General features: G+C 37.6%; 1 protein-coding gene across 1 annotated transcript; it reads left to right on the forward strand.

The window, feature by feature from the left end:
* The first annotated feature begins 6,465 nt into the window (after positions 1-6,465).
* Positions 6,466-20,866, forward strand: LOC136159812 (killer cell lectin-like receptor 2). Its single transcript, XM_065922468.1, is given in 9 exon segments — positions 6,466-6,576; positions 8,068-8,184; positions 10,328-10,417; positions 11,846-11,881; positions 11,884-12,081; positions 14,805-14,947; positions 17,031-17,137; positions 20,466-20,613; positions 20,699-20,866. Coding segments are annotated over 7 exon segments (828 nt in total). The 5' UTR covers positions 6,466-6,576; positions 8,068-8,069; the 3' UTR covers positions 20,605-20,613; positions 20,699-20,866.
* The last annotated feature ends 1,807 nt before the right edge of the window (positions 20,867-22,673 follow it).

Genomic DNA, 22,673 nt, shown 5'->3' on the forward strand with positions numbered 1-22,673 from the left:
TAAAAATTATTTAAAATTTAGACTTCCATTTGTGTGTGCTTGTGTGTGTCTGTATTTATATCCTAACTCCTAGTGAGCACAAGTCCCAGTCATATTTCCCAGTTCCCCTCAGCCTTTCTGATAGACTTGCTTCCTTTGCCTGTTAGTAGCTCATTCCCTGGTATTCTGTTACTTTTCCATCTGCACCTTCACTCTGAAAGTATGAAGTCCTGGCAGTCATCATCCACTTTGCCCAAAGATCAGTCAGGTCCTCTCTCCTTAGGCTGGAAGAACTGGGGTCTGACGGCTAGCCAGGGCTCTGGCGCAGCTAGACTGGAGCAACTCTGGTAAACCTCTGTGCGATAACAGAGGTGCTGTCTGTGAACAGTCCAGTAGGGTAGCCACTGGATACTGCACGTGGCTACTGAGTAGTTGAGATGTGGCTAACATAACTGAATTTAGAGTCATTTTAATTAAAAGTAATATTTTCCAACATTTTATTATGAAAAATTTCAAACATAGAAAGCCCATATATGATAATTTAGAATCTATAACATTTTTCCTGTACTGTAATTAGTCTAAGTCATGTCCTCTTGTTGGATTTTTCACTTACAGATGAAATAACAGCCAAATGAGGCTTGTGGCTGCCCTTTGGATGGTGTATCTCTGGAGCATGGCTTGGCAGCTTGTTTACTGTGGAGTGCATTAAAATGCGTGTCCTTTTCTGGTTTGCCATGGAAAGTCACCTGACCTCCAAATCACCTCTGTGAAACGCTATGCTGCCATTCCCTTCAGGTTGATATATGAAAACAAGCATTTCTATTCAAGCTGTAGACCCTGATGAATGTGCAGTATGAAACCATGTTACACTGGATGTCAGTCTCAAGGAGAAAAGGAGGAAATTCCTGTGGGCCCACAATTTTTGGTTGCTCCTCAAAATAATCATTCTGTGGGTCCTGTTCAATAAGGTAATCCACTCAGGACTGAGCAAGACTGGGGAGAAAGAATTCTTGGATGAGAAAGTCTTTAATGTGTTAACTGTCCTCATTCATAACTTCCCCCAGGCTTCCCTGCTTGCTCAGTGGTAAAGAATCCACCTGTCAATGCAGGAGGTGCAGATTTGACCCCTAGGTTGGGAAGATCCCCTGGAGAAAGAAATGGCAACTGACTCCAGCATTCTTGCCCGGAAATTCCCATGAACAGAGGAGCCCGGCAGGCTACTAGCCATAAGATCGCAAAGAATCAGACATGCCTGAGATGCCTTACCACACATGCAGCATTATATGACCATGAGTTAGATTAAAAATCCAAAAAAAAAAAAAATTAATAAAAATAAAGTTAAATGAATGACTTGAGGGTGAGCCTACAGTCCAAACTGTAATGCAGTAGCAAGAACACTGAAGAATTAAAGTTCTTTATTATGGCCCTGCTTCACGGAACTATTTTCCCTTTCAACTTGTGAATAGACTCTATCCCTTAGTGGCTCAGAATCTGAATAGTTATCCAAAATCTTTTCTTTTTTTGGGAGGGGGGCATGATTTTTTCATGCTTACTTAATTTCGTGAGGTGTTCCTCTCATTTTGTTAACAGTTGGAGGAAGGAAAATTTCTGTTTCGTTCATGGCTGGAGCCTAGTTGGGACAATAGAAGATTTTAACTCAGAATAGCTTTTACTGTAAAGATAAGGAGGACAAATTAAAGTAACTGGTTAGGGAAAGAGTAAACTTCAAACAAGATGTTCTTTTGAGTTTTTACTGTAAGAGCCAGGAAATTTCATATGACTCAGTGGAATAAAGTTTAGGCATTAGGAGAAATAACCATGGGAGAGGGAACATGGCCAGGTGAAGTTACTCCTCCCAACAGAGTGATGCAGAACATTTTTCCCTGGGAGCTGGTGGTTATTCCTGAAACCTTCACTTCAGGCTGGGACAGGAAGAACAGCCTGCTGCTGTGAAAAGATAAGCCATTGAGGTTTGAAGGTGTGACTAGCAGCTGTGTGCTAAGCCTCTAGCTGACAAAATTAATATTGTCAGGAAGGGATGGGTAAAACGTGTGGTTTCCTAAATAACACCTTTAAGCAGCCAGGAAGTAAATAAATGAATGCTTTATGTATTCATGCTGTGTATGTGTTATGTGTGTTTTGCACAAAAGCAAATTCGGAAGACAGTGTACAAGAACATTCAAAATGTTCTTTATTTTTTTTAATCGTTTTGTTTTCTTAAGGAGTGGGTGTAATGAAGTTTAGTGCTTCCATCTTGTGCTTTTTTGATCGAAGGACAATGCTAGGAGTTTCAGTGAGTCCCACATGAAGTTACTGCTGTTCTTTTGTGATGCTGGTTCTCTTCTTATTTAGGAAGAAATTTGCCTTTCTCAGAAATCAGAGCTTAGTAATAAAAATAAACTGGAGCTTAGAGGGAACAGTTACACAATTTGTCTTTCTAGTTATTAACCTCATTCTGTCTCTACAAAACTATGAAACATCCAGATTTTGTAGTCAGTTCCTCTTTAACCACCTTGTTCATTAATGGCACATGTAGGCATCATACGTCTTCCGTGTGCTACAGTTACAATAACAAATAGGACCAATGTGATACTCAAGGTATGGAGTTAATATAGAGGAAATTAAGCATGGGTATGTAAGTAAAATAATGTTCTACCCTCGTCTAGTCTCCCTGAGAGTTGTCCCCTCTCTTACTGGCTATAAGCATGTAAAACAAAAGAAAACAAAAAAGCTCAACATCACCAATATCTCCATGGGGTGGTAAGATACAAAATAACCAGATCTTAAGTCACAATGCTTATTTTCTAGAGGCAATGGAATGCTGCCATGTTTCCCAGCTCCTCCACTGTGTTAAAATGCACTTGCCCCCACCCCGATCCACATACTTTCTTCTAAGCATCTGCATTCCAAACTTGACATGTTGAGAAAGAGAACCTGGTTCAGTGCGTCAGCATTTCTGGATTGCACTCCCGGCTCTTTGACTATTTATAGACTCCTTGAACAGAGAGAAAAAAAAAGAACATTCACTTATTTTTGAAGCCCAAAAAATCCTACCTGTAGAGCTAATCTAACTGAACTTTTCCGGGTCTATGAAGTAAGTGACATTCATATTGAACCTGTGAGGAAACAGGCTTGGAAGAGTGTCATGTTCAAATTTTTACAACTAGAAAGAATTTGAATCTTGGACTTCAAATGATAACATTTAATATTTAATGTTCATTACCATTAGATCTGGTTAGCACTTTATATACCCTACAGCCTTGGGAGGCAAATATCACTACTCTACTTTTGGTGAGTTTGAGGTTTAAAGAAGTGAAGTGACTTGCCTCAAGTCACCCATGGAAGAGAGGAGGTGATATTTCAAGCCAGATCTACTCAGTTCCAGCGGCAAGAGATTTGTTGAAAATCCAGGCCCTTCTGAATTCAAAGTCCATCTGTGCTCTGTATTCAGTCAGACCTGATTTTAAACATTGTCAAGAATTAGCATGGCAAATAGATGGGGAAACAGTGGGAACAGTGATGGACTTTATTTTCTTGGGCTCCAAAATCACTGCAGATGGTGACTGCAGCCATGAAATTAAAAGATGCTTACTCCTTGGAAGAAAAATTATGACCAACCTAGACAGCATATTAAAAAACAGAGACATTACTTTGCCAACAAAGGTCCCTCTAGTCAAGGCTATGGTTTTTCCAGTGGTCATGTATAGATGTGAGAGTTGTACTGTAAAAAAAGCTGAGCACTGAAGAATTGATGCTTTTGAGCTATGGTGTTGGAGGAGAAGACTCTTGAGAGTCCCTTGGACTGCAAGGAGATCCAACCAGTCCATCCTAAAGGATATGTCCATTTAGTCCATTTCCTAAGCCATGATTTCCTACAGGAAATCAGTCCTGAATATTCATTGGAAGGACTGATGCTGAAGCTCCAATAATTTGGCCACCTGATGCAAAGAATTGACTCATTTGAAAAAACCCTGATGCTGGGAAAGATTAAGGGTGGGAGGAGAAGAGGACGACAGAGGATGAGATGGTTTGATGGCATCACCGACTAAATGGACATGAGTTTGAGTAGACTGCGGGAGTTGGTGATGGACAGGGAGGCCTGGTGTGCTGCAGTCCATGGGGTCGCAAAGAGTTGGATACAACTGAGCGACTGAACTGAACTGAACTGCCACATTTTGATAACATGACTATTTCTCCCAGCCTACTTCCTATGTTCTCTCATCACACTTCATTCATTCTTTTGTTTCTGGCATTGGGATCCACTGCTCAGGATCTTTCTGTTTTGAGATTGACAAAGCCAGGGCAGGGTGAGGGTAAAGAGAAGAAAATGCCTAGCAATAAGTTCCTGAAGTGTCCAGACTCCACCCATGAAACTTTGCTTGTGTGACTGGATTAAATTAGTCTCTGGGAGGTAATTCTGTTGACTGCTTGCCCACAATGATAAGTGGCAGACTCAGTGGTGATTCCAAGATTAAGGATTGGATGGGAGAACAGGAGAGGGCCAGCTGAGGACCAGACAACATGCAGTATAATCTAGGGGGTGTTAGTGGTCAGAACATTCAGTTAACTGTGTTTATCAAGTAGTCTGGGAAGACCTGGGAGGTGAAGAATGGGGATGCCTTCTAAAGAAAGGTGATGGTTTGGTTGTGGCTGAAAGAGAAGGGTAAGCAAGGAATGTGGTTAGAGCCTGGTGAAGTAGGGCTGGGTTTGTCTCTGCATAATCAATTTCACCTTATGTTTTCTACCTCACTCCTCTTTCCCCACACTCTATATTCACCATTATCACCTGATTTGGAGAGCAATATAAATTGATTTCATAGAAATGTACACCTGAAGACTGACAGCATGTGCATCAAATGAAAGTGAACTTCACTGAGAGACTTGGGGGTATTCTGGGAAGATCTGACTCATAGAAACAGACTTACAGAAATTAATTTCCTTTTGCTGAAAGATCATATGCCTTCATGAGGTAAGATTCATAGATGAAACTCAAATGGAAGAATAGTTCGTCAGTATCTTTTAAAAATATCAAATGTTATCATTTTCATACAACTAGTGTTGTATAAACAGAATAACTTTTCTGGGGGCATTTGGTAATACATATCAAAGCTCTTTAATGTACATACCCCTTGACCTCATATTTTGTTTAAAATGTTTTCCTAAGAAAATATTCAAAAGTACAGGCTAAACATTTTTTGTATTCACAAAAAGTTGAAAACACAGCCTAAATGTCCAGCAATACAGGATTTCCTGAATAAATTATGGTATAATCTATATGGATAATAATTATACAATTGTTTTTAAGATCACATTTTAGATGAATAGTTTTAAATGAGGAAACACTTAGTAGAAAACAAGAGATCAAAAGTACTGTGTGTGGAATGACACCAACTCTGCTGCTGCTGCCAAGTCGCTTCAGTCATGTCCAACTCTGTGCGACCCCAGAGATGGCAGCCCACCAGGCTCCCCCGTCCCTGGGATTCTCCAGGCAAGAACACTGGAGTGGATTGCCACTACCATCTCCAATTCATGAAAGTGAAAAGTGAAGTCGCTCAGTCATGTCCGACTCTTAGTGACCCCATGGACTGCAGCCTACCAGGCTCCTCTGTCCATGGGATTTTCCAGGCAAGAGGACTGGAGTGGGTTGCCATTGCCTTCTCCGGACACCAACTCTGATAGCAAAAAAAGACATACGGATAAAAACTAGAGGCATATACACCAAAATTTTATAGTGGAATTACGTTTTAAAATACTTTCTAAAATACGTTTACCTACAATAAACATAAATGGAAAAAGAAATCTTTTATTTTTGTGTTTTTTTAAAAAAATTATTTATTTATTTTAATTGGAGGATAATTACAATACTGTGATGTATGGCCTCTGCCATCCATCAACATGAATCAGACATAGGCCTACATGTGACCCCTCTCTCCTGAATTCCTCTCCCGAATCCCTCGCTAACCCATCCCCCCAGGTTGTAACAGAGCACCAGCTTTGGGTTCCCTGAGTTACACATCAAACTCCCACTGGCTATCTACTTTACATGTAGTCGTGTGTATGTTTCAATGCTGAAATCTTTTATTTTCAAATAGCAATCTCTAAGAGAAAGTTTCTAAGAGACAAGTTATTTATTTAGTCATAATATTTCTTGTGTACATGTATCTATATTTATGCACATACATTTTAATCAGTTTTTTTTGCTAGTAGTTTCTAAGGATGCAACTTTTTGTTAAAAGAGTTACTTTTTGTTTCCACCAAAGCCATGTTCGTTTGTCTTCTCTGTCCTTCAATACAGATTTTGAATGTTATTTTACATAGGACCTAAGTGATTGGTTAGTTGAAATGGGTGAAGATATATTCACGACCATTTTCCTTTCTCGTCAACATCAGCTTTTATCATACAATTTCCTTTCATCACTTTGGTCAAGAGGAGGGGCAGAAAATTTTGAGTTAGAGCCTGATTCAAAGTCAATTCGTGTCTGCCTCCATCTTACAGCCTCTCACACACCCAAGGAATAGGGGATTGTAAAGGCCAACTTCTCTCACATTTTTCTGGTCAGTTTTCTCCATCTGCATCACTGGACAGCACCGACACAGGTAACGTTCGCTTTTTATTGTCTCAGATATTTGTAGCTGAGTATCTATTAGTCCTACTGATTTTAAAAAAAGATTCTAGAGAAAAAAGATTCTCAGAATATGATCGCTTATTATAAATGACTTGGCATGAATATAGGAGGGGTAGGAAAGCTTTTTATTTTTTTAAATTGATTCAGTTAGAATTGCATTCACTCTAAAGAGATGAAAACTGTAGTTCAGCATTTATGGAAAATTATTTTCTTTTTAAAAAATTGGTTATGATTTTTTGCTTTGTGTTATCAAAATAAAGAGGGATTTGGGAAGTCAACAACTTTTTATTTAGGTCTAATGATTTACATATTGTCTTATCAATCTTGAAGAGTTCTGTAGTAGAAATAACCCTTTCCCCTTAAGAAATTGGGAAAATGTGAGTAATAAAGTTTAGATACTAAGGAAAAGAATTAAAGAATATAGTTACATGTGCTATTTATTTTCCATATTTACTGTCTATTAACATCTTTTCACACTGACTAATATACAAACAAGGTACATCATAAATATCTACAGTTTAAAGTTTCTTTTTATATTGATATCAATTGATAGATAGAATCCTTTATGGGTATTAACTCAAGACTGCCTGTTAACAAATTTTATTTTCATGTAGGCTTCTCTGGCAACTAGAAGATTATTTCTTTAAGTTTAATACGCACAGAATCATTTGGGATTAAAAATTCAAGTGTCTGGGGTCTAACATAAGAGATTTTTATTTGGCACATCTCCCACGAGGCACTGGAATCTGATATGTTAACCAATGTGCAGTGTTAACCCTCAATAATTTTTTTTTGCAGATGGTATATAGCATATACTTTGGTAGCATCATGTTATAGTTGAAAAGAACAACACAGTATATTTATCTACTCAGGTCAAGAAATAATTATCACAAACTGATATTCCAATCCTTCTAAGAACATTTTACTATCAATAATGTAGATCTGAATACATAATATATAAGTATATGTATATACATATGCATATACATTTTAAGCCAAGATTATTTGTTTTTCAAAATCTCAAAAAGATACAATTTTTGTTTTTTGAATTAATAGTTTAAAAAGTTTCTCAGTAATTTGTGATAGTATCACTGTGCCTAACACTTGTATATGCATGTTGAACATTTTGAGCTAAATGGAATAGGACCTAGCCTATTTAATCTATCAGTAAATTAAAAAAAAATTCTTCCCATATTTTCTAATAATCATGGCTATAGTTACTAGGAGTATAAATGACTTTAGCAAAAATATTGAAAGTTTCTCATTTCTTATATAAATCAGGCTCAGTCTACATACTTTAGGCCCTTGAAGGAAGTACTGAACACACATCCACATGCATGCACACACATGCATAATCTTCTTAATGCTAGTATATTTTTAGAAAATGACATTTTAATTTTTCTTTGGAATGAAATCATTCAGTTGAAAGTTTTGATGCAAAACGTATATTTATTTACTCTAGAGATGAGTGATCAAGAAGTGACTTATTCCACCCTGAGATTTCTTCAGTCACCTTCAGAGTCACAAAACAGATTAAGACCTGGTGGTACTCAAAGACCTGACAAGACTGAGGAAAAAGGTACACATCTGAAACATCTAGATTCACCTGACTTATGTGCTTGCTAAGTCACTTCAGTCGTGTCCAACTCTCTGTGACCCCATGGATTGTAGCCCACCAGGCTCCTCTGTCCATGGCATTTCCCAGGGAAGAATACCAGAGTGGGTTGCCATTTTCTCCTCCTGGGGATCTTCCCGACTCAGGGATTGAACCTGTATCTCCTATGGCTCCTGCACTGTCGGCGGAATTTTTTACCGCTGAGCCACCAGGGGAAGCCCTCTTATGGATTGTCAAACTTTTGATGTTAGAAATAAAAAGTTCTATCCATATTCTAGGTGTTCAGTTGAAAATAAGAAACCATAATGATCTTTAATGATCTTTTAAAAAAAATTGTGAGAATGGAGAAGTTGATGTATTCATTTAAACTTGAGAAGGTAATAGAGTGTTTTTATTCATATTTGGTCAAGACAAATAAATTCACAAGGACTCTTTTTAAGTTCCCCAACTAATCGAATCTGAACCCCCTGCATTGGAAGTACGGAGTCCTAACCACTGGACAGCTAGGAAAGTCCCTTGTGAGGGCTTCCAAAGTAAAAGACAGACTAGAGTCTCAGGAAAACATTGCAGTTCCTAAAGAAATATCTTACAGAATGTGAAGACATGAGAAATATGCATTAGAAGCAGTGTTCTTACTCAGAAAAAGGTATTTTTGGTGTCTTAAATATTTACCAAAGTTTAATGGCAATGAATAAACAAAAATATTCAAATCAAAAGGGCATTCAAACTTTTCCATTCTCTCTCTGTACCTTCAAACAGTGTCACAAGCTCTAAACTGAAAATGATTTTTACTGATTTAATGTAATGCCCATCAGAGATACAAATTTCGGGTATATATATAAATATATATACACATATATATGTATGCATATATATATAGAGAGAGGATCTTGAAAGTAGGAAAATAAATAGAGAATTGCTAAAGAAAAAAGTTTTTAAGATAAATGGAGAAAAATTGATTTCTAGAAAGTTCTTTAAGAGATGGAGCCCAGTAACTTTTGCAGCTTCAGAATACTCACTCTTGGCTACAAATTTCTCATGAATATTGCCTGCTTTCTCCTTCTTCTTCATGATTAATTGTGATCACACAAATATGCCTGTCACTGTGGATCCTCACAAATGAGTATGTGTTTATTGCCATCTGTACTTTTGTGGACAGAGGAGCCTGGCAGGCTACAGTCCATAGGGTTGCAAAGAGTCATACGTGATTGAACAACCCTCGCCCCCAACACACAAACACCTGTCTGTGCTTTTCTAAGGGATGCAGACACACACATACATGTGTGTGCATTTATAAGGGATGCATTTTAAAACTCCTCCAATGCTCTTGTGGTGTTGGATTTCTGCAATGGGTGAATGTAAGTAAAAAACTTCTTTAAAACTTTACTTGTTTTAAAACTATAGTTACTAGATGGCAAATTAAAAACACTTTGTCTGATGTATTTCTGTAAAACGCTTTTTAAATTTTGTGTATCTGTTTTTGCCTGTGCTGGGTCTTGGGTTGCTGCTTTTGGGCTTTCTCTAGTTGCAGTGAGCGGGGGCTACTCTTTGTTGCCGTGAACTGGCTTTTCGTTGTGGAAACTTCTTTTGTTGAAGAGCACAAGGGCTTCCCAGGTGGCACAGTGGTAAGAGACTGGGGTTCCATCCCTGGGTTGGGAAAATCCCCTGGACCAGGAAATGGCAACGCACTCCAGAACTCTTGCCTGAGAAATCCTGTCGACAGAGGAGCCTGGTGGGCTACAGCCCGTGGGGTTGCAAAGATTCAGACTACTGACACATGCACACTTGCATGTGTGTGCGCACGCACGCACACACACACACACACACACACAGAGGTTCTAGGGCGCGAGGGCTTCAGTTGTAGCACACAGGCTCCATGGTTGTGGTGCATGGGCTTAGTTGCCCGGCAGCACGTGGAATCTTCCTGGACCAGGGATTGAACTGGTACCGCCTGCATTGCAAGGCAGATTCTAAACCACTGGACCACCAGGGAGTTCCTGAAAATTTTTAGAGAAGATTGTTTCTATGTTTCAAATGGTGTCCAGGTTAAGATGAGTAGTGGGCCGACCTCTGTCCCCAATGACCACTTTCTTCCTTCTTTATTTAGAGTCTTCAGTGCCCTGGCATGGCATTGTAGTGACTCTTGGGATCCTCTGTTTACTTCTCTTGATGACAATCACCGTGCTGGGTATAAAGAGTAAGTAACTGAAATACATCCAAGTCTGAGTAATAGAAACAACCACTCATTGTGTAGGTCCCAAGCATGCTCTATCAATTGTTCCATGACTATAATCAGAGAATGTTCCAGGAAGTTCTTTCTTAGTGATGTTTTCCCCAGATATAATCACAGTGTGATTTTCATTTTGTTTGTCTATTCCTGTATCTCTGAAGCTGTAATGAGCTGTCCGTTCGGTATAAGGCATGTTAACATTTTTTCTGATATAGGACTTAGCACAGGAAACCCCCTTTTCCATGGGGGACACCATGTCAGACTCCCAGTGGTGCCTGAAATCACAGATAGCACTGAACCCTGTACTTACTATGGGTTTTTTCTATTCATACACACTTACGATAAAGTTTAATTTATAATTTAAGCACAGTAACCGAATATCTGAATTGCCAGCATCACTACTCTTGTGATTTCAGACCATTATTAAGTGAAATAAGGGTTGAATACAAGCACTGCATATCCCGACAGTCACCTGATGAAGGTTACCAAGTGACTGATGAGAGTGGGATATACTTGACAAAGGAATGATTCCCCCTCCCGGGGGACACAAGAGGGATGGCGTGAGTTTCCATCACACTATGCAGAACTGCGTGCAATTTAAAACCTATGAATTACTTATTTCTGGAATTTTCCATTTAATATTTTCAGGTTGTGGTTGACGGGGTAACTCAAACTGCAGAAAGCAAAACCAAGGTTAAAGGGGAACTATTGTAATATTCCACCTTCTAAATTTACATCACTTTGAATCTGAGATACAAATTCTTTGAGAAACAACTAAAAGTGAATTACGACTTTCTCTTAATTTTTAAAAAATCTATAATAAGGAAATGATTTAGTAAAATGAGTGAGTCTATGCATGGATGTTAGATGATCTTGAATGTGGCCTTTAGCTTTCATTTGAGTTCCTTGACATCTTTAGGGAAAAGTACTAATATGTTACACTCAGATAAAATTATGTATTTGGGTCTTCCTCTCTTTTTCTTTTGGATATTCTGCCTATTTCAATGATATTAGTGCTATTTCTTTATGCTGTTTAGTATAGATTTTCATACTCAGAAGATGTGTTGCTAAGTATTGGTCAGTTTCTCCTTTGGTGTCTATTTGTAGATGACTTGCTAACTTAAAAAGAAATTGAATTGAATGCTTACATGTTACCATCATAATTTTATTTAGAAATCATGATTTATTTATTCTACACTTAGGTGGCCCATAGTGAGAAACCTGATGTTTCAATTTATATGGTCACATTGTAGAGGTGTTACTTTCTAAATGTAAAATTACTAATTAAAGGAATGAAACAGATTGGTTGTCAAAGTGAGATTTCTTTTCTCCTGTCCTAATAACAGTGAAGCTTTATAAGTACTTTAAAAATTATACCTATGCTGTTAATTTTAGTTTTCCAGTATATTCAAGAAAAACATCAACAGGAGGAAATTTTAGGAACCTCAGTCAGAAGTATGATGTTATACAAAGTGACAACTACTTAAAGAAGCAACTCTTGACAAAGAAGACTTCAGAATGTGATAGACTAAATGAAACTCTTCAGCAAATAAAAAGGTCAGACTTACCCCTTACAGAAAAGAAGGAATGCAATCAAGAAAACAAGTCTTCAGAGTCTTTGCCAAATACAGGTATGGAGGAAATCTTGAATTGAAGATCACACAATTTTTCATTAATTATTCCTCCTCCAAAAGTTTTGAGGCTTAATACAGGCTTATGTTATGTGCTAGGGATCCAGGTCTTCTAGACAACTTTTAATTTGTGCCTGCTAGATGTAGCATGGTTATTTGAGTTTGCTTATTTCAAATATAGGATTGAGACCCCAGGAATCATGTTTGGATGAATAGTCTTATACTTCCCAAACCCAATTGCAGTTCTTGCCTTCTTATGCTCCCAGAAGGTGAAATAGTATTATATCAGGGCCCCTGAAAATTTGGATTGCTTTGGACCTGCAGGCAAATTAGACACTTCAACTTTGTTGCTGACATGAAATATGGAGACTATCAGTAAAAATGCATTTAAGCTAAAATAAGTGCAAGTCCTTTTATTTGTATGCTGTTGTAAAGATAACTCTGTGTTTGTGTTTCCATTCTGCACTGACTTCAGATATTTAATCTATTTATGATCAATATGTACTTCCTCCAGTGGGCTTCCCCCGTGGCTCAGCGGTAGAGAACCTGCTTGCAATGCAGGAGACGCAGGAGACGTGGGTTCAATCCCTGGGTGGGGAAAATCCCCTGGAGGAGGGCAAGACAACCCACTCCAGTATTCTTGCCTAGAGAATCCCATGGACTGAGGATCCAGGCAGTCTGCAGTTCATAGGATCGAAAAGAGTCAGACAAGACTGAAGTGACTGAGCACGCACACGCATATTCCTTCTAATACATTTACAAGATGTGCCAGGATGTTGATGTTTGTGCGACATTGTGTGATGATACTATTCAAAACATCTAGGAAATAAGAATATTAAATCTCATACAATAATAAACTTTGTTATGCATAATGATGGAATGAATTGGCCTGATTAATCAACTTCTAAATATTTTGTTTAGTGTTAATCATACAAAGAGATTTTGCATAGTTGATATCATTTAGGTATGGTAGTTAGTAGAAATGTACTGTTTATCTAGTACTGAAGAATTAATAATATTTTATTTTTTTGTTTCTTTTTTTACTACCTATAAAAATTTAGATTTCATGCTGTAGAAAGGTTCACATCTTGTTTTTTTCTCTTCTGTGGCCATTTTTCCATAGTCTTTTTTTTTTTTTTTAATTAATTACTTTTGGCTGTGCTGTGGTTTTGTTGCTGCACGGGCTTTTCACTAGTTGTGACGAGTCGGGGCTACTCTCTAGTTGCAGTACATAGACTTCTCATTGCGGCGCCTTCTCTTGTGGAACACGTGCTTTAGGGCACACTGGCTTCGTCCCCAGAGGCTCAGTAGTTGCGGCTCCCAGGTTCTAGAGCGCAGGCTTGACGGTCACGGCACATGGGCTTAGTTGCTTCATGGAATGTGGGATCTTCCCAGATTAGGGATTGAACCTGGGTCTCCTGCATTGTCAGGCAAAATCTTTACCACCGAGCCACCAAAAAGCCTCCTCTATAGTTTTAAATACTCCTCACAACCATGTCTGTTAATGTTGTATGTTATTGCATTGTATTTGTGACAATTTAAATGTTTTCTTTATTAGACTGTTAGACTGCTTTCAATTTTTGTCTTCTATAAATAATCATAAACTTACTTTGAGGGATTAAAAATATTTTGATTTGGTATATTTTAAAAGATGAGGACAAGAAAAATTTCCAAAGAATAATTTTAATTTTATTTAGAAGGCATTTCAGAATCTCTAAACATATAAAGTTAATTTTATTATTATAAAAACAGCTTTTCTGAGGTATTATTAATATGCAAAAAACTGCATATAATTAATGTATGCAACTTGCTGAGCTGGGACATATGTATATATGGGTGAAACCATCCACAATTAGAGTAATAGGCATATCTATCACCTTCAAAAGTTTTCCTATGTCCCTTTCTTCTCTGTGGTAAGAACACTTAGCATGAGGTCTGCCCTTTTAACAAGTTTTTAAGTGTTCGATTCATTATTAGCTACAGGCACCATGTTGTACTTCAGATCTCTGGAATTTATTCACCTTGAGTAACTGAAACTGTGTACCCATGAAACAGCAGCCCTTTCCCTTCCCCCAGTTACCCCTTTTCTACTTTCTGTTTGACTATATTTTACATCTCATACAAGTGGAATCATGCAATATTTGCCCTTTGTCATTAGCTTATTTCACTTAGCATAATTATCCTCAAGTTTCATCCATGCAGTTACCAATGGCAAGATTTCATTCTTAAGGCTGAGTAATATTCCCTTTATTTTTTTATATTTATGAACTCTATATTTAGTTTTGGCAATAGACTAAAAAGTAAATGTGACATTGTTAATTGTTGTGTTTCTTGATACAGGGCAATAAAAACAATGTTGATTCTGTAAAAATAGCTACCTTTGGTTAATCAAGAATGTGCTTCTCAATTGTTCTCTATCTCTGTTTTCATAACCTCAGAAGTCCAGTGCTGGAAAATTAATATTCCCTTTGGAATAGATCATGTTTTCTTCATCCATCAATGGGCATTTGGATTGTTTCCATTTCTCGACTATTGTGAATAGTGCTGCAAAGACTATGGGAATGAAGAGTTCCCTCTGCATTCCTGACTTCTGATGAAATTCACATTATCATTATTGATAGCTGTTAAGATTTTCTGAGTTATGGAGGGCTGATAAATATCTTCCTCTGCTTAACAAAATACCAGATGAAAAGATGTTTAATGCTTCACCTTATGTATTATAGGCAAACTCAAGGAAGTCTCCTGGTGGTGTTGGGGAGTAAACTGTTACCACTTTACTCCTGAAACTAAAACCTGGATGGGATGTAACCAGATTTGCCAAAGTCACAATTCATCTCTTTTGAAGATAGACGATGCAGAAGAAAAGGTATCACGGATTGTTATATGTACTTTTATCCTCTAGGCCTCTGTCTCTCACCTTTGGGCCCAAGATACTAAGAAAATGGGGGAGTTAGAAAGAGTAACCTTCAGTTATTCCTTGTGTCATGGCTGTCAAGTGAACAGACATTTTATAGTTAAGAGTCTCAAAAAAAAAAAAAAATCAAACAAACAGGTTTTCCTAGTGAAATATCTTTGGTCTTTCCTTCTGTTAAACTAATTACTTAAAAGTAAGAACTGAAAAACATGAAGACTGTAACACAGAAAGCCTCCTTCAGGGTAGGAGTGGCAGTTGCTTCTTGGAGATCGAAATTGATGGGCTAAGTGTGGCATTCATCACAATCCCTAGTAAATATTCCCCTCTTGGTGAATGCTATTCTCAAATACCTTCTTGTTTTCCATAAAAAAGATAAAAAATTAATCAGCAGAAGAACTTGCCTGCTAATAGGAATTATGATCTTGCTATTTAAGCTATAAGCACTCAATACATATTATCTATTAGGATGAGCACAATTATTTCCAAAATGGAAACCCCCTTGAAGATGCAATTTGGGTCTTTGCTTAGGACTCTGAAAAAAAAGCATGCCTTTCCTTTGATGAAGTACTTACTGCTGCTGCTGCTGCTAAGTCACTTCAGTCGTGTCCAACTCTTCGAAACCCCATAGACGGCAGCCCACCAGGTTCCTCTGTCCGTGGGATTTTCCAGGCAAGAGTCCTGGAGTGCCACTGCCTTCTCCGGATGAAGTACTTAACCCTTCAGTAAATGGCAGCCTGGAGCCAGAGTTATTTTTTTTTTCTATAAGGTGGTAACTGAAAACCCAAAGGTAGTGTAGTTTAGTAGTTACTGTTAGGAATCCAGGAGCCAGACTGCCTGGTACTGAATTCAGTTCTGCTGCTTACTAGCTGGGTGACCCTAGGCAAGTTACTTAACCGCTCTGGGCCTTGGTTTTCCCACCTGAAAAAATGTAGATAATAATGAGAAACATAAAAGTGGTGGTAGTTTTACAAATTAACTTTATGGTAATTTTCACTGCATCTGTAGGCAACATTCTGGAGGAGGTAATGGCAACACACTCCAGTATTCTTGCCAGGACCCCATGGACAGGGGAGTCTGGCAGGCTACAGTCTGGGGACTCAAAAGTCGGACACAGCTGAGTGACTGAGCATGCACGCATGTAGGTAGCATTTACTTGATCAATATTTGTATATATTATATCAATATGTATATCTCTCAAAAAGAATTGTAAAAAGAGAAAATACAGTGACATAATATTGCATTTATCTTTTAAATTTATTGCAAATAAAAACTATCCACACACACAAAATGTGTTTTTACAGAGAAACAGTTGCAACTATCAGTCTGAAAAAATGTAGCAGATATTTTAAATCATAACATGAAAGAATTATGATGTCAAGTCATAAAATAATTTTTTATGCTTGTTGCACTAAAATAATTAAAATTATATTTAGAAATATATTCACTCATTTAATCAGACATTATGTATTATGTCATTTTGATATATTACATTTGGGGGCGTAGTAAATATTTCCAAATAAGGCCCTGTTTCCCTCCATCCCTTCCAACTACTGAACTACATCGTCTTTTTTTTTTAAATGAAGTTGAAGGCTCTAATGCACACATCCCCATAAACATTTTTTATTTTAATAATTTGTTTAGAAGATTTCTTCTTTCACTTGGAATATGTAATGATTATTTTTCTTAACCCTTAAGTTTTCTCTGGAGCATGACTTTGAATGGTTTCATAAAATGTCATGTATTATTTAACAACTCTTCTATTGTTAGATATTTAGATTTAAACTTTTCCACATTTTAAATAACCTATTAGACTGGCAGCCATTTGTAACAGAAATAAACTATTAGATGAAAATTACTTTGGAAAATGTACAAGGGTTGAAGGAAGAGAGGGTCTTTTAGGAAAGAGGGATGAAGGATCACGTAGAAATTAGCAGACCACTGATAGTAGAAACAGCTGGATCTTTTACCTGACCTTATTTTCATTCATTTAACAGATGGGTATTTAGTCCCATGATATGTTTTGTTTCCTTTATAGAACCTCCTTCAACCCCAGACTTGTCAAAATTCCTACTGGATTGGATTATCATTTAGCCAAATGGAAAATAGGTGGAAATGGATTGACAATTGCATACCTTCTAGACTGTAAGTTTTCGGGATGCATTCAAATTCTAATATTGGTGTTGGGTTGGAATGATTGTTTCTAAAAAGAATCTTCATGTAGCTCAACTCATTTTCAGGTAGAAGTCATTAGTAAGAAGGAGAATGATTCAAAAAGTGTTTCAGGAAGTATAGTTAAAAAGGAAGAGAAGCATCATACACAGTTACTATAAAATTATGACACTAAACAGATGTTCAGAAGTATGTGTTATGAGGCCCGCAGACTAAAACAGAATCATAAAGTAAGGCGTTGTGATATGATTGGACCATTCTGAGTTAGTCATAGTGATCCCTTCCACAACCACAAATAAGTATTTTGAGTATCCTCAAAATTCACTTGAAACTCCTGTGTATTCGTGGTGGTGGCAGCGATGGTTTAGTCACTAAGTCGTGTCTGACTTTTGCGGCCCCATGGACTGTAGCCCACCTAGCTCCTCTGTCCATGGGACTTCCCAAGCAAGAATACTGGAGTGGGTTGCCATTCCTTTCTCCAGGGGATCTTCCCAACCCAGGGATTGAACCCTTGTCTCCTGCATCTCCTGCTTTGCATGCAGATTGTTTACCATTGAGCCATTGGGAAGCCTTTGTGTTAGTAGTTTATGTTAATTATAAATAAACATAAATGTAAATATAAACATACACACATGCATGCATATACACATACACACACCCAGATCCTCTCTATAGTCCTTCTATTAAGTGCAGTACTTTGTGAACTCTTGCGTTTACGTTTAGTTATAATCTGCTATTCAAAGATTTTTTTAAAAAAATCTGAACTGTTACATTTTTTATTTCTAAGAGTTCTCTTACATCTTCAAATCTGCTTGCTAGTTACTCATGTATTCAAACTGTCTTGAGTTTATTGATTTCTTGAAAGATATTTATCATCCTCAATTTATATTTGGTATCTGATCATTTTAATATTTGAAGTTTTGTGTGTCCAACCTGTCACGTCTTTTGTTCACTCTGTCATTTTCTTTGTAGTGGTTAGTGATTTTTTTTTTTTAGTCTCTGGAAATTATTTGAGGATTGAGATGAAGGTGGCTTCCTCAAGGAAAAAACTTGCCTTTATTGGCTGTCTTGGGGCATTGTGAATCTGAGCAGTTTTTAATTCTAAATTTGGGCTCTGCAAGTAGTGTGATTCTGGGCTGCAAACTTACAAGAGATGTCATTCAGGAAGCAACATTAATGTAATCATAGTCTGTGAGTACAGTTTCAGGTGAACACTTTCAGGGCCAAAATAAGATGCTCACATTGTATAATTAATCAAATCCATGTTAAACACATAGAACTATGCAAGGGGAAAGAAATGGGATAGCCTGTCACATTTGGATGGGATGGGATAGCTTGTCACAGTTAGGAGAAGGGGCAAGTGTGTGAAAAAATGCCCTGGATCCTAAGTTACGCACTCTTCATCTGACCTGGCTATGTGGTATCACACTTCCCTGATAATGGTGGAAGGGCCAGACTTGAGATTTTGAGCAAGGGGGCCAACAGACAGAAAGTTCTTGTGGCCAGCACATACATTTTCTCTACTGGATACTGGTTAGAGCTGCAGCTTTGCGATTAACCTGAGGGACAGCTATGGATTCTACTGGAGTTCTTCAGGCAGGGGGCCAGAATGAGTGTCCCCCATGGGTGACAATCTTAAGACTGAATGTAGAGTGTCTGTGTTCATCATGTATATCTTATGTATGATATTTTGTCTGCTTGATTCTTCCTTTCCTATGTTCAGCACACATGGGTTCTACTTACTCTTTGTCTTTGTGCTCAGTTGCTCAGTCGTGTCCAACCCTTGGACTGTAGCCCACCAGGTTCCTCTGTCCATGGAATTTTCCAGGTCAGAATACTGGAGTGGGTTGCCATTTCCTTCTCCAGGGAATCTTCCCAACCCAGGGATTGAACCTACATCTCCATTGGCGGGTGGATTCTTTACTGCCAAGCGAAGCCCTCTGCTTACTATATCTAGCAATGCACATAGGTTAGTAACTTACTTAACACATCTGGTACTTTCTGCTTGTGCTTCACATGCTATTTAGTTTCATTTATCTTCCTTAATTGTTTCTCTTTTTACCTATAGCATATTCAAGTATTCCTGGGTAATACAGCAAGTGCAAAATGCATGAAGTGTGGTTTGTGATTTTGGATTGTTCGGTGGGATTATTCCTTTTCTTTTCTGCTTAAATTCAAGGTTCAAGACAGTTCTAAGGTGGTTTATATTGGAAATATATCACTTTTGCCTCAACCCTTTTGGTAGCTTGTTTTCTATGTGTTGAGTTGGCCAAAAAGTTGGTTTGGGTTTTCCTGTAAGATGGTATGAACTTTTTTGACCAACCCAATAGAATTTTCATCTTGGGCAGAATTCATTCTTTAGCCTGCTACTTTTAAGGGAAAAACTTGTTTCAGTGCTCCACTTACCCTTCTGGGTTTCCATCTTGCTTAACCCTCACAGCCTGAGCACAAATCTGCCTCTTGCCCGTCCTTGAACTTACTCAAGCAGTTTAAAAATTTTTTTTCCAGCATTTTAAACTATTTTCAACAGAAAGATAGTTCTCCCCTAATCTCCCACTTTGCTGAAATACAGATCTTGTTTTAGATATTTTTTCAGTGAAATTTTAATTGTTTTAGTTAGTAACTATTAGCTCTGGGGATAACAGCCCCATAGCTAACTGGGAGAGAGGGAAAGAAAAGATATAAAACATCCATTCAACAACTTCATCTCTGCCTATATTCCAATTCTACTTTTTCTTCTTAAATTATATTCACTTGCAACCTTGTTACCTGTATCATAGAAATTCAGTTCCTCTCCTTTTAAATATCTCACTTTAATTGAAATAATTAACACAAGAAAGCAAGTTATTATGTCAGGATCCCAACTAGCAATATTGCTCTCTGATCAAAAATTCTTAGTGTGAAACAAAATGTGAGGTTACAGATGTGATCAAGAAGATGTTATTCTATTTAATGGGCTAAGAGCAATAGAAAATCTTTTAGTTTATTTAATTATTTGGCTGAGTCGACTCTTAGTTTCAATATACAGGATCTTTCACTGCTGCATGTGAACTCTTAGTTGTGGCTTGTTGATGTGTGGAATCTAGTTTCCTGAACAAGGATCAAACCCAGGCCCCTTGCATTGGGAGTATGGAGTCTTAGTCACTGGACCATTATGGAAGTCCCGAAAATCTTTTAGTGATGAACTTATCATTAATATTTCCATAGTCCAGATATTTAGAAAATAGACTTAAAAATATGATTTATGTTGTTGTAAGCTGCAGAATTAAACAGTTGACTGTGTATGTTTTCTGTCCTACAGTAATTTGACAATAATGGATTATCGTTTTGTGAAAAGAGGATGTGCATTTTTAACCTCAACAAGAATAGACATTATTGATTGCTATAAAACCTATAATTGTATCTGCAAGAAGAGAATTGATTGCTTCAATAAATGCTAAAAAGAAAAGGTGAAATGGAATTTTATAAATTTTTTTGTTGTTGGTTTTCTATAGTAATTTGTGGTTAATTATAAATTAATGTTTTTGACTGCAGGACTTAGTTTACTGTAGAAACAGAGATGAGATGGAAGAGGAAGAGAAAACGCTCTTTTGGACTGTGATCGAAGACATCAGATGCCCTGTGTTTTCTTGGGGAAGAGAGAATCATTTTGTCTTTGGAGAGCAGTTACCCCTCTCTTTTAATGGCCTTGAGGAATTGCTTTCTGTTTTCCTGAAACACCCACAGAATCAATTAGACAACTTTGATAAATAGCTTGAGTTTTTTCCTTATCAATAGGATAAATCATTTCAATAGATTCTGGCTTTGAGAGATCATAATTAATAACTAAAAAGTGGTTATCCTTCCTCCCACCCCATCTAGATACTTAACTCTCATTAAGAATAGTTTTGCTATAATTTCAAACTTACTGAATAGTTGAAACAGTAGTATAAGGAACTATCATGTAACCTTTACCCATGGTTACCATTTGTTTAAATTTTACTGTATATGCATTTTATAGTTTCTTTCTCTCTGCCTGTTTCCTTACTGATTCATTTGATAATAAATTTAGGACATTATGCCCCTTTGTCTAAATATTTCACAAGAACAAGGATTTTGTCCTCTATAATCATAGAACAATTGTCAAAATCAGGAAATTTAGCACTGGTACAGTACTATGAGGGAAGCCTGGTGCACTGTAGTCCATGGGGTAGCAAAGAGTTGGACATGACTGAGCAACTGAACAACCAATAGCAGACTTCCAATTGATACACAGTCCTCCCCATCAGCTCTAGATGTGGCCCTTCATAATTTGAAACACAGTGTTACAATGATGAATTCCACCATCACTTCTTATACAAAGTGGTAGTGGAAAAGGAAGAAGAAAAAAGACATAATTTCTTATCATATAACTATAAAAAATATAGCTATAAAAAGAGCTGTAAAAAATAGCTATCGATCCCATTGTCTCTGTAACTGTTTATGAAGCTGTAGTTAAATTTATCATTTTCTATTCCTACCACTCATTTTTCTCATGAAGCTGATGCCTCAACTAATTGTGCAGCTGATTGGTGCTGTGATGGCGGCTCAGAAGAGCTCTGGTGCTGAAAGGTTGTTGCTGAACCATGAAAGATGCTGGGATTCTTGGCCTCCTGGGGAGAAGAATTCAATCTGGGTCCAGAGATGAGGCTTGATCACTCAGAGCTTTTGTGTAATAAAGTTTTATTAAAGTATAAAAGAGATAGAGAAATCTTCTGACGTAGACATCAGAAGGGGGCAGAAAGAGTGCTCCCCTGCTAGTCTTTAGCTTGATGTTATATAGCTACCAGCAGTCTGCTAATTAAAGAAAGGAAATGTCTCAAAACTCAGAGAATGGCACCAGGCCCCTCACCCACAACATGGATTATTGAGATAACATTGGCACCAGGTGAGTCATCCTGGGCCATAAAACAATTGACATGAATCTTGAAGAAAGGCAGATTTTGATACAAATATATAGTTTCATTAACATAGATTATGAGAACAATGCATTGAAGGAGGAAATGGTACAGGCTCCATCTTGAAAACAAGACTCCATCTTGGGCCTCACTGTGGACTTTGAGCTATATGCCCAGTATTTATGGAAACAATATACCAACAGGAAAACCAGGCCCCTGGAAAGAAGAGCCCCAGCGCTCTCCATCACCTAAAAGAATACCCTAATTATCTGTGCAACTGAATAGAATCATACATTCTATTATGCTTATTGGGGTATGACCACAGGCCTGTTGATAATTGTCCACTGTTAACTACCTAGGCTTAAGGCATATGAGTCACAGGTTAACTTTGAGTGTATCTTTCTTTTCCTTTGTTCAGACTAGTTTCAGGGAATTTGGGGAAGTGGGTTTGGGCATGTATACTTAGGGTATATAAGGTTTTCACAAAAACTGGTCGGGGTCCTTGGCTAAGAGGAGACTCTGCCTTGGGCCTGCCAGTGTGATAAATTGCACTCCACTATCTTCAGTGTCCTTCAAAGTGAGTTTGTTTCCCT

Source organism: Muntiacus reevesi, chromosome 1 (assembly GCF_963930625.1).
Source record: "Muntiacus reevesi chromosome 1, mMunRee1.1, whole genome shotgun sequence".
Classification (NCBI taxonomy): Eukaryota; Metazoa; Chordata; class Mammalia; order Artiodactyla; family Cervidae; genus Muntiacus; species Muntiacus reevesi.